Source organism: Empidonax traillii, unplaced genomic scaffold, assembly GCF_003031625.1.
Source record: "Empidonax traillii isolate 1590-97213 ecotype Southwest subspecies unplaced genomic scaffold, ASM303162v1 scaffold881:size300156, whole genome shotgun sequence".
NCBI classification, from domain to species: domain Eukaryota; kingdom Metazoa; phylum Chordata; class Aves; order Passeriformes; family Tyrannidae; genus Empidonax; species Empidonax traillii.
The window spans coordinates 36574-49392 of NW_020956074.1; the positions used below are offsets into that span (position 1 = coordinate 36574).

Sequence of the window (12819 nt, forward strand, 5' to 3'; positions counted from 1 at the left end):
GGTGAACTTTTCCCTCAGCAAGCACTGCCATATAATTTGGGATTCTATTCCCAGGAAAGCCCAACCAGCAGTGAGTGGAGTGGCTGTTGTTCTCATGGAACCACAGAATCACAGAGTGGTTTGGGTTGGAGGGGAACTCAAAGCCCATCTCGCTCCAACCCACACCTTCCACTGGACCAGGCTGTGTTTGCAGCGACAGAAATAACAGCTGGGTCACTTTGGGCAGGAAAAAAGGCATTTTAAATAGCTAAAAATACCTAAAATCATTGTCCTTATATTTAAGTCAGCACATTTTCCTCTTCTGTAATTAAAATTTTGACAAGGTTGTACTTTTGTGTCTCATGAATAGCAATAATGAACACCCCAAACCTCACCAGATATTCACAAGACAGCGCTCCTGATTTAGCTTAAAATTAAGTGGAACTTCTTGCAGGCTCACACAGGTTTTGACAAATGCTGTGAAATATAAAAGATGGTGCAGATGGGATTTTCTTCCCTGCCAAACTCGAATGGCTTTTTAAAACAGTCTAGAACTGAGCTATAAGAATTCAGATCTTCCAACTACCAATGCACAGACACAACTGGTCCCCAACCCACCAGGAGAAATGTGCCACCCATCAGTTTACAGCTGATGCCACATCTTCAAGCTAAATACTCCTGGAAGTTCATACAAACCCATTTCTTACATAAAATACACCCACAAATGTTCTATCCATGTAGCACACAACCATGGTTATGGACAAAGCCATCTATAGGAGAGCATTAATCCAATTTTATGTTAGAGCTGCAAGGGTTAATTTTGGCCCTCCCACTTTCCAACAAGCCCTACTCCTCCAACTGATAGGTTAGGTTTGGGTTATAGAAGCAGGACAGTTCAAAAATGTTGAAGTAAACCAGGTAATTCTCCAGAGTTGTGGCAATTCTGAGATACAAATTTCCCACTAGAAATCCTACCCGTGGCAGTTTCCTAACCAAAGCCCAGGGAACGAGAGAAATTAATTTATCAGCCTCCCCCCAGGCAGCCTCGGGCTCCCAGAAGTGACATTTGGCAGATGGCAAAAACGCTTCCAACATTCCAAATAAAATAATCCTCTTGCAGTTCCATTCCGAAGGGCTGGGAAAGTGCAGCCACCCCTCCAATCACACCCCCCTCTGCCCTGAGTGGGAGTGGAAGGCAGGGAGGAAAAAGGGCTCTTTAAACCGAAAGCTGGGGATAAAGGGATCCAAGTTAAATGCCCTCAGTGACAACTCTCTGGGCTGTAACTGCTGGACCTCAATGCCTTTGGCTCTCCCAGGAGCTTCATTCCAGTGTTTCCTGAGTGGAGTCACTTGCATCAGCTTTGGAACAAGCTGTGGCATCCATAAAAACAACCCTCGGAGCAGTGCCCTGTCCTCCCTTCCAAAATCCATCCTCCAGAGACTGGCAAGCACTTTATCTGGCTGTTAAAAAGCTTTAACCTGCAAAATTCGGAAATGACTTTATTTACAGAGAAGAAACAGTTTGTTCAAGTGCCAAGAGGAGCTTTAGAAAACAAACCCTCTGCATTGCTCCTCTTCAGCACAAGCTACACACCTTAAAAAAAAAAAAAAAGGATTATTCTCATTTTTCTTCAGTTTTACAGGGCTTAGAACTAAGTAAGTAAAATGCAAACAACCTCGAGAAGGTCAGAAACTCAAGAGTCAGGCCAGGGTTAGAAACAGCCATGAATATTCACTTTGGGATGTCCAATGGAGGGTAACTCAGGAGCACCTTGAAAGGGCTCACTGGTGGGTTTTTTTTGGAGTTAAGGAATTATTGGGATCGCCTCATCACCCCTCCTTCCCCCTAGAGAGATTAATCTGGCCATTTCCCCCACTTTGCCATTTTTTTAGGATATAGAGGACCACTGGCTTTTTCAGCATCTTTGCCCACGTGCAGGTCCCAAAACCCACAGTGAATCCACAGGGAAGCAGTGCTGCATTTTGCCCAAGCACTGCCATTAATTCTGTTGCTGCTTTCCTTGATTTTGGGCTTGGCAGCCTTAATCACAGACTATTTTCAACTTCAACTTATTATCTTCATTCATTTAGCACAGTGGAGGAAGACAGAGAAAGAAATCCAAACAAAATTTCCCATCCCCACCTCAAAATCCAAATCAACCTCTACCTTCCTCATCTAAAAAAAAAAAAGCAGAACACATATTACACAAAACCAGAACTCAACATGCCTAGTTACTCTTCCAAAGCCAGATGGAAATATTCTGAAAATTAGGGTTACACAGCAAAGCAATGCAGAGAAATTGCCCCGGCAGGAAAGGAAACAAGGAAGACAAAACCATATTTTTCCATGCATGGAATTTGCTTTTCATGTGAGGATCTCACTCATCAGCTCCACTATCCCTTAAAAATCCAACCTGCAATTTCTGTGCTCCAAAACCTGGACCAGCAAGACTGGAAAGTGAAAGTTACCTTCCAAAGGTAAGGTTTTCATGCATTTTAAAATAAAAATTCCGTGTTCCCAGCACAGCAGTGCCACAGGACACCAATAATCTTCATTGTGCCCCTTCACAGCTCCCATGGAATTCAACAATTATATTGTGATTTTCATCTGATGAGAGGACTGTAATTTTGGGGTTTAATTTGCTGTTTGTTTTCCCCAAAAATTTAGCATCATAGTCTGAATTCAGAAAAAAACCTGCAGGTTTTGTTTCTCCCTCTGTCCTTGATTAAATGTTCTTCTCTTACACTACAGATTAACTTTGGAAGCAGTTTCCATTTACAGAAGAACTACCTATTCAGTCAGGGAATAATGTATCTGCAAAGGCATCAGAAAGGCAGAGAACCACATTTCCAGGAAAACAAATACAGACTTCAACTCTTCCCCCAAAATATGCACATACATTTACAGCACTGTCTATCTCCAATACATCTAATGCATCCATTCCCTTAAACTCTTCTCCAGCTGAAATTTGTTTTCATTCAGAAAGTAATCTATTTTCAAAAAAGTGTCTCATGACTTGAAGCAATGAAATTTATTTAATGTATAAACCTTTTTCTACACAGTTCCTACACGAATTATGTGCAAAAACACTCCAACAGAGAAGGTAAAGGTTGTGGTACAAATTAGACTCAACCTTTCTAAAGGAAATTATGAGTTTTACTTCACTTTCCCCCAATCATCTTTCCCCAAAAGCTGCTCAGACTATGCAAACAGACCTAGACAACCCATTAGTGCCAAACGCTGGCATTTCCTTCAAAGTTCCTGGAAAATGAAGCCATCTTCACTTAGGATAGAAACAAGATGCACCATCAGCCTGTGCAAGCCTCTGTAGGAAGAGCCTTCATTTAAATATCTGGAAATGAATGGATTGGGAAAAGAAAGAAAAAAGAGGTTTGGGGAACATAAAACCCCCCCAAATGTTTTCAAACTCATTTAAACTCTGTCACAGCTGTTGATGCATTTTAGCCCATGCAAAGAGGTGCCAGGAGATAAAATGGAATGAAAAAACAAACCACACTCTTCTGACCCCCTTGAATAGCACAAACCCTCTGCCAGTGCCATTTACTGGGAGCATTAATTAGCCACGCAGTGTCAAACCAAAAGAACCAGTGGAAATCAACAACCTGCACATTAAAAAAGAGCCAAAGCAACCTTAGATTAATTAATTTGATCTTACCAACGAAGCCCTAATTCTCTACACAAAGCCAGAATTAACTGCAATTCTCCTACTAGCCCACCTGGAAGCAGGTGGGAAGGGCAGGCAGAAGATCCCTGAGATCCTCTGAGCACCTCAGCAACCCTCTGAAGGATCCAGGGAGGAGGTGGGAGATGTGGAAGGGCCATTCCTTATTGCCCTCAGCGCTGGCTCCGTGACAAGAACCCCAGGCCCAACGGTGGGGGAAGAAAACAGCAGCAATCATCTCTGAGCCTCTGCTGGGAGGAACAAATTTCATCCTTTAAGTGAAAGGCAGAGTTGGGGACTCATAATCAAAGAAGGAAAACTGGAAAAATTCCACTGAAAAACTGGTTACTGCAGCATCGTGGCTTTTTGCCTGAAAATTGCTGGCTTTTTTCCAGGCTCAAGTCCCAAATTTGTCACACAGCTTATGTAGCAAACCTGACATTTACCACACCAGCCCCAAGTGGGCCCTTCAGGTTTAACAAATCACTGAAGAAGGCTGGAACCAGCCACAAATCACAAGAAACAGAGCACGAAAGGCTCTCTGGAGGTTCTCACCACGCTGCCAACATCACCTTCAGGAGATACACTCAGAGCTAATGACATGGAAGCAAAGGTCATCCCTCCCAGGACAGGATTTCTTAAGGACAAGTCCTATCTGTCAAACCTGGACAGGATCAGTTGTTCCTGTCTTGTGCACTCAGCCATTGTCCCACAAGAAACACGTGCTTGCTGCTGTAAGAAATACCACCCTTTCAGAAAGGGCACCTTCAAAGAGTCTTCCACTGAAGATTTATTAATGGACTTTCTCACCTCCTGATTTTTTATCCCATCCTTTCAAGCACATGCACTTGTGCCTGTCCCTTTTCTAGGGCCCAGTTCTTAAGTCAGTCTCCTAAAAGCTGTGATTTAAAGTGGCTGAACAATGCCCAATTCCAAACCGGTGCTTGAGTATTTTTTAAAAAATTATGCCCTATACTGACCTATAGTTGAGTTGGAGTGGAGTTACAGGGACACCCAGAACAAAAAAGTTATTAACACATCATCTAGCATTTGTGTGAAAATTAAAGAATTGAGTAAAGAATACAAGATGAGAAGTAACTGATTAACAGCTCTGTGATAATTGTGTACATTGAATTAAACTGGCTTATCATTTCTGTCTTTTGAAATATTAATGTCCTTCACGCTGTGGCATTACCATGCTGATGTACAGATCCAGCAGAAAAGGCAGTGTTCCATGGATTAATCTTCCCAGTGTTATCACCCACCCTCTGAAACACTTGCACTCTGTTAGACAAGGATCTGGGAGCATTAATAGTGGAGGCTCACAGTTTACAGCTCTAAAGGGGGCACTTCCTGCAGCTCAGATACTGCAAATCTGACCCAGAACGTGCAGGCTTTCCCTCCTCTAAATGTCCATTTTCAGAAAATGAATAACCTCCCAGCACTGCAGATAAGAGCATCGAAGAAAACAATGCAAGATTTACTGGCAGTGTTTCAGGACACTTCCCTCACTTCGTGCAACAGGTTGTGATTTCACAGCTAAGCTGAAGAACTTGTACCCTGCAGCCCTTCAGCTACTGACTGAAGTGGAAATAATGAGTCTTACCCTCGGGAAACTAAGGGCATTAATCATTTATCTTCGTGGATACATCCCTCCCCACCACTACAAGTTAGTATTTCCAAACAGTTCAACAGAGAGTATTTCAGTTTCCTGCTGAAGAGAAAATGCCAAACCCTTCTCTCAGGCTCCCTGCAATCCAGGCATGAACATGAGTGGGAAGGGAATGCAAACTGTCAGAGCCATTCCTCCAAACTCACTAAATATTCGTGCCAGATGCAGCCATTAAGAAGTTCTGATTTTATTTTTCCCTTTTCCTTCGCAGCACTCAGTGAACCCAAGTTTCTCCCCCCTCTCCAGCCTGTACTTACCCTGAGTTCCACTTCTTTGCCCAGTAAGTCATAGAGAACTGCCCCTTTGGAGGTGATTTCAGAAGCCAGCTGTCTGGCTGCCTTCAGGTCAGCAATCTGGGAACACAGCAACAAGCACTGGATAGCAAGAGAATTCCCAGCATCCCAAAGAAAACCCACAACATTTAACATGGGCAAAATTAACTTTCAGCCGGCGTTTTGCAAGCTCCTCTTGTCGCAACAAGGTTAGTAGGGAGAAAATACTCTTTGTTCTGGCCTAACCCAGCATTTCTGTGATTTCAACAGCGGTGGAAACCAAAGAGGGTAAATTCTGTGCCACTTCTGCATTGTATCATGCTTCTGATTGAGAATGCACTGGGATTAAAACAAATCGTAAAATCACAAAACCTCAACCACCGAAAGCCTGAGTTAAAACCACACCTACTCCCTTCCAGAACATTCTCCATTTAAGCTTTCAGCTAGAAAATGGGTTTGTTTTGCCCTGCCCAGAACGGGAGTCCAAGTTGTCCTTACTTTTGAGCCCAGATCCAACTTGAACTTGCCATAGTCCTCCTCTCTGAGGTCTGCACGCTCCACTCCCTTGGTGTTCATGGCCCCGTAGAGCACAGAGGTGACCTTCAGCAGCTCCTTCACTGCGTACCCATCTGCCTGGTACAGCTTCTTAGTGTTCAGCTTGATGTGAGCTTTGGTAGCCTTTTTTTGGGGGGAGAAAGAATGAAATCATCATTCACAAGAACAAAATCCTCGTTTACCTCCTCGCTGCAAAGCTCTTTTCAGGGTCATCGTGCTTTGACATGCAGAAATCAACCCTCCTGGTTGGACACACCAGTTGGCCTCAGCATAAACCTGATCTTTCTGGAAGATCTTTTTCTGAAAGCTGTGCCCTTTCTGCACGTCAGAACATTTGCAGAAAAACCTCCAACTATCCGTTATTTCTTCCCTGCGCTAAGATAAGTAAAAAAAACTGTGCACCACTTAAACTCAAATTGAGTTTAAGTGGAAAGTAAGTGCTGCCCAGGTCTTGTGATGATGCTGTAGAGAGGTAAATTTCACCCTTAATGAGTTGCAAGAATAAGATCAATTATCCTAATTTAACTGTCTTCTCTTCCAGCAGCACCTGTAAAATATTTTATTGCTCCTCTCAAAATTTTTCCCTGCTATGACATTAGTAATTTTATTCCCTTGCCTTCCATCTCTGAAAAGTACAGACAGGCCAGTATGGAAAAGAACAATAGAAGTCATAATCTTATTTTTTTTATACTTCAGAATAATAAAGGGGAAAAAAGAGCATCTGTCACAGAAAGGACACAAATGTTGCTCTTGAAATTCCTGACAGGTTTGTATCATAAATGAACAGTCCCATGAAGCCAACACAAATTTCAGATTAAACTTTCAGGGAGTCTTCCTGATGGCATAACTCAAAAATGTTCAACTCCCTTCCCTTTCAGTAGGAGAAGTCTAAAAAACTAATGGCAGAAAGAACAGGTATTAAATTTTAAGAGAAATGTGTCATTAAGTTGACATACTCTATGAAACATCCCCTAGGCAAACATAACTGATGCCCTGAATCATAAAGGGTGTTGTTAAAGGCAGAAATTCTGATTTCAGCTCCGCTCTAAATTCAGCTCTCCCAAGACAGAAAAATCAATGTTTGGTAAGAGGAAAAAAAGTGGCTTTTCACTCAAACATTACTTTAAAAAGAGAAAAAAAATACATGGACAAGTACATATATTTTTCAGACCAGCCCAATGGCACTGCTGGTAACTTCGTATTTGGAGAGCTTGAAACACTCACCTATTTTACAACAGCTCTAGTTTGAAAGGATAATGAAAATTCACCTCTACTTATTCTGATGATCAGATTATTAAAATGCAATAGAAAATATAAATATACAGCAAGAATGGCATCAACAGCCAGAATTCTGCCTGACTTTACAAGCTGTTTTATTATTATCAGAGAGCCAAATTTTGACTCTTGCAAAAAAATCTAAGTATGCTAAGTATGTTTTCATGAATGGATTTCCATGAGATAAACTCACCAGTGGCTTTTTGTTGCACTCTACTCCAGATTTGGATCCAAGGGGGTTTGAGCAGGAGCCAAGCATTGAGCCCTACTAACTAAGGCAGCTCCAGGTGGGGAAATGATTAAAAACCCACCTAAGGCAACCCTGCAGACACTTTTGGGTCTGCAAGGGAGACATTTGGTAAATTCCCACCATGAACAGAGAGCAATACATAACCTGTGTGGAAAATTAACAGCTCTTTGGGGCTTGATCAGTAAAGGAGAGCAAAGCTGCAGTTGTATTTCATGATGATGAATCTCTCCTGATGTTCTCTTCTCAGACAAATCTGTCTCCATCAAATCTCACATCTGCCTAGAGATGCATAAAGCTATTAACTCCTGGGGAAGATAACTGTGGATTCCATGGGCAGTGAATTAGTGAAGAAGTGTTTAAAAGCTTTTCTCAACCTGAAAATGCTGAAAATCTACAATAACCTTCACATTAGCTTGTAGGAGTAACTGAGTGTAGCGTGATTAAAGGAATTTCCATTAGTTTTATTTTCTGAACCATAATATGTAATTCTCCAAAACCCTTGGGATTTCTTGCATTAAATCAGCTATTAAAAGGCAGATGTACACATAACGTTATTTCTGCATCCACACTTGTCCCTTTTCAAACATGCCTGACTTGGATTTTGCTGTAATTCCAAACAAAATAGGTGTGATGGTGCTCCAGGCCTCAAAAATGCATTCTAATATATACAGGAATGTACCATGCTCTGAATACAACAAAATTAAGAATTAAGAGAATTTATGGTGCATGCTCTTCACAAATAAGAAGGAAAATGTGGTCACAATGTAATCTTACTATATTTTTTAAAAAATCTAAGTATTATAATGAATCTCTGGTATTAGCATAAAGACTTCCATTGCTTCCAGAGCCACCTGCAAGCCCAGTTAAGTTCTTTTTACATAATGAAGAATGTTATCTAAGCGTGTGATAACAGCAAAGGCTCACGCTGCACCACAATAACATGGATTATATGAGGAACAACGTTATTTTATTCTACGAAACGAAAAAATTTGATGGCCCAATTCAAGTATACTCATGGATAAGAGGTTTGAGCTGAGAAAAACATGTGCCTTGATTCATGAGAAGGCTCACACCAAACATATACCAGATATATGACTCTATATCCTAATGAAGATGTCAGAGGTTAGGACTATTCAAGCACAAAAAAAGAATCAGGCACCCAAAGTTAGCAATAAATACGATGGGATCTCTTCTAAAACAATTTAAATGGCTTCAAGACATTTCCTATTTTCTGCTAGCTTTTTATAACTATCAAGAGAGAAGGATATTTTTCTGGCTTTGCAGGGAAACTGTAAAGGGTTAAGCGAGAAAGCTGACATGGAACCAGGATTTCAGATATTCATATTTTTAGGATTTCAGGCTGTTCCTGAGCAGACTTACCATGAACTGAGCCACGGCCTTAATGAAGAAAACCCGGTCTTGTTCTGTCTCCACATCAGCAGGAATATCAGTCTGAGGTTCATACCTGCAGGAAGAAGGGGGGGGCAGATCCCGACAAGAAATCCACGTGCAACATTAACGAGGCTGGTTCACTTGTGAGGCAAAAATCAAACAGAACAAGCACGGACAAGACTGGTAAATAAATGTTTAGTTGCTGCTGCAGAACAGGGGCCCAGGGGTGCACAAGGTGGGTGTGTGTACAAACTGCAAAAACTTACAAACAAAACTTACAAAGAAGCAAACTGAAAGACTGTAAAATGCTTTAAAAGGGCCACCAGTGAAAGGCAGGAACTTCTGGAAGTAACCAGCGAGGAAGGAACGAGGGAGGAATAAAAGTAAATTCAGCATTTGGCCCCTCAGTGCAACACCAGAATTTTAAAGACTGTTTAGGTAACTTAATGCAAGTAATTTTCAATGGTTCTAAATATTTCCCTGTTTTGTTATAACAGCATTCAGCAAATTTCTAACAGCTTGCTAATTAAACTTAATGGACACTAATGAGTAGGACGAATTCAGGCCAAGAAACACCAATCAGCAAAGGGTTGTGTTTTCAATTGCAATATTCTACTTTATGAGGAGCTTAAAAAAAATAGTGGGAGAGAAAAAACAAAGTGTAATTTGATTAACATGTCAAGATTCAGAAATATTTAGCCAAAGTCTGTCAATAGGTTAAGTGGCTGTAAAACTGCAAGCGGACAGTCGTAGGTTAGAATGGAGTAATTTTATTTCTTTTAAACATGTTGTGGATGTGGGACAACACTGGGCTGAACCAACAGCTGTAGGAAAAAGGCAAGAAGTGGCTGTATTTTGGGAAGTTCTCACTACAGGTTACCCTGTTGGGTACAAGGGTCAGGCATGGGCAGGATGGTGATGGAATCTGAAGAATAAATGAGAGACACACAAATAATTTTGAATCAGTGCTCCCACTTTCTGGCTGAACCCTCTGCCAGCACTGAGTCATTGGATTTTCTACTCCAGGCTCTACAATTAAACTAAAAACCTGCTAACTACCACATTTCTACCTGGTATTTAGAAGAGCAAAGCTCAAAGAATGACTAAATATCATTGTATTTCACACCACGCCATCAGCTCCAAGCCCACCCTCCACATCCCAGCATCACCCACAGCACCTGCTGGCCTCACCACCCACCTTTTCACCAGCCACAGAAGCACTTCTGACACAAGCATGAAGTTTGGGGTGTGGAAATTCTCCATGGAGATGAGTCGGGGATACCCCAGCGCCCTCATCATCTCAGTAAAATCTGAAAAAAAACAAGCAAGGGATTCCCTCTTAAACATCAGACAGGGGCTTTGCCAAGGGCTCCACCTCCCACAGCACGCTGCTCTGGTTAGCACGAGATCCGCCCCGAGGGAAGCACCGTTAAAAAATAAACCTGAATCGTTAAAATAAACAATGTAATTTCAATAAAAAACACGCATGGGCGAGAAGGTGAGTTTTTTAACGAGATTCACTGGGCTGAAACGATGCTGAACTGCTTCTCTTTATAAAACACGCTTTAAGCGACGGGCTAGGGGAGGGTCCCTCAGTGCAGGGGGGGGTCCCTCAGTGCAGGGCTGTGCTCCCCCTCCCCTTCTTCCCCCTCCCCAGGGCATGCTCAGCCCCCCCGGGGCACCGCGGCCCTCCCTCCCGCCGGCAGCTCGGTGTGCGGCCCAGAGGAGCTCTCTGGGGGCCGTGGAGGGGGTTCCCCGGCCCGGCCCGGCCCCCCCGGCCGCTCTCACTGCGGAGGTCGCGGAACGACATCGCGGTCTCTGTGGCAACGAACGAGCTACGGCGGCGCGGAGGGGCCAAACCCCGCGGGGAGCGGAGAGCGGAGAGCGCCGCTCGGCTCGGCCTCCCGCAATCCCGGAATTATTTTTTTTTTAAGGGGGGAAAAATTGCTCCCTGCCTTCTGAGCGTCATCGATTCCCACCTGCGGCCCCCATCGCCACCGTGGCAACCAGCCCATCTCCAGTCTTTCCTTCAGGACCGCCGGGGACGAGGACTCCACCACCTCCCCCGGCAGCGCATTCCAATATCTCATCACCCTTTTCTGGGAAGGAATTCCCCCTGATGGCCAAACCGAACCTCCCCCGGCACAACTTGGGCTGATTCCTCTTGTCCTGTCCCTTGTTCCCTGGAATCAGAGCCTGACTTCCCCCGGCTCCCCCCTCCTGTCAGGGATTGCAGAGCCAGAAGGTCCCCCCTGAGCCTCCTTTTCTCCAGGCTGAGCCCCCCCAGCTCCCTCAGCTGCTCCTGCTGCTCCAGCCCCTTCCCAGCTCCGTTCCCTTCCCTGCACACGCTCCAGCCCCTCAGTGTCTGGCTTTGCTCATGCCAACACTCAGGCTGAGTGCTGCTCTAACCTCATCCTTGACCCAGAACCCTTCAAATTCTTTAGAATTAAAGTCCATTAAAATATACACGTATATTTTTATAGGAGGAACCGGAAATCTCAATATTGGAAATATTTTATTGACTACTTCCTCAAATTATCTTTTGTCTATATTGTGCCAGGAGGGGATAGCCAGGTGGGGGTCAACCTCTTCTCTCAGGCAAGAGAAAGGGCAAGAAGACACAGTCTTAAGCTGTGCCAGGGGAGATTTAGGTTGGCCATTAGAAGACATTTCTTCCCAGAAAGGGTGATTAGATATTGAAATAGGCTGCTCAGGGGAGTGGTAGAGTCACCCAGAAGGTACTTGCACGACCCTGGCCCACCAGGGAAGGGGCAGGAGCATCGCTGGGGTTCTCCAAGAGACACACAGAAGCAGTGCTGTTGATGGTGGGCAGAAATACCCACAGAAAACAACATCCTAAGGCCAACCAGCACGGCCTTTTGTGACCTCTCAGCCCTTACCCACAACTCCCGTCAGCAGCTCCAGAACACGCTTCTTCAGGGCTCTCAGACTGCCCCTACAGACACGAGCCAGAGCAGTTTTCATGCTGGTGCTGGTGAATAAGAACAGCTTGACAGCTTCTGTGCTGACAGCGGTGCTGTCAGATGGACAGAGGAGCAGCAGCTGTGACCACGGGGCTCTGCAGGAACACTGCATGAAGCACCTGCAGCTCTTCCTGACAGGGTCACCTCAGGGGGCAAGAAGCTGAAAATGATGTCAGGCTGATCTGTGGATGTCTCAGAGCATTTTCAGATCAATCCAAAGCGTTTCAGTTCTAACCGGCAGTAGTTATGAGACACACAGACATGGTCCTGTGTTGTGCAGTGCCCGTCCACATGATCGAGAAAGTAATGAAAAACAAGGAAACAGCAATAAATGGTGAAAGAATAAATCTTGAAATGAAGAAGTTACATTAAAAAATAGGAGATGTGATTAGAGACTGGGGGTTTTTTTATGCTAGAAAGCCATGAGGTTGCAAACCTTGAATAATTCACTAGTTCAAGAGTGTCAGACCTCCAAAAACTTGTTCAGGGGCATCAAAGAAGGAAGGAAACATTCCCCTGCTCTGCTGCTGAGTGATGCTGACCAGCAGGTGGGATGAAATACGTGGGGGAAAGCCAAAGGTGTAAAAGAAATGAAATAAATTGAAGAGCTGAGGTTGGATGTAGCTTTGAACTAAACAGCGACCCACAGAGGAGCAAACTGCAGCCATATAAACCAGGGGAGGAGCTCAGAACACATCCATGAAAAAGAAACCCTTCTCCCTGCCCCCTTCCCATCTCTAGCAACCCACATCTCTGC

General features: G+C 43.9%; 1 protein-coding gene across 1 annotated transcript in view; it reads right to left on the reverse strand.

Annotated features, from left to right (window-relative positions):
- LOC114067202 (clusterin-associated protein 1-like) overlaps window positions 1-10888 on the reverse strand; it is a 47445-nt gene extending 36557 nt beyond the window's left edge. Inside the window, exons 1-5 of the mRNA XM_027902490.1 lie at window positions 10867-10888; window positions 10277-10388; window positions 9067-9151; window positions 6105-6284; window positions 5592-5687 (exon numbers count right to left, since the gene is read on the reverse strand). Of these exons, the coding sequence (XP_027758291.1) occupies window positions 5592-5687; window positions 6105-6284; window positions 9067-9151; window positions 10277-10388; window positions 10867-10888 (495 nt within the window). The remainder of the gene's footprint in view (window positions 1-5591; window positions 5688-6104; window positions 6285-9066; window positions 9152-10276; window positions 10389-10866) is intronic.
- Window positions 10889-12819: the final 1931 nt, after the last annotated feature.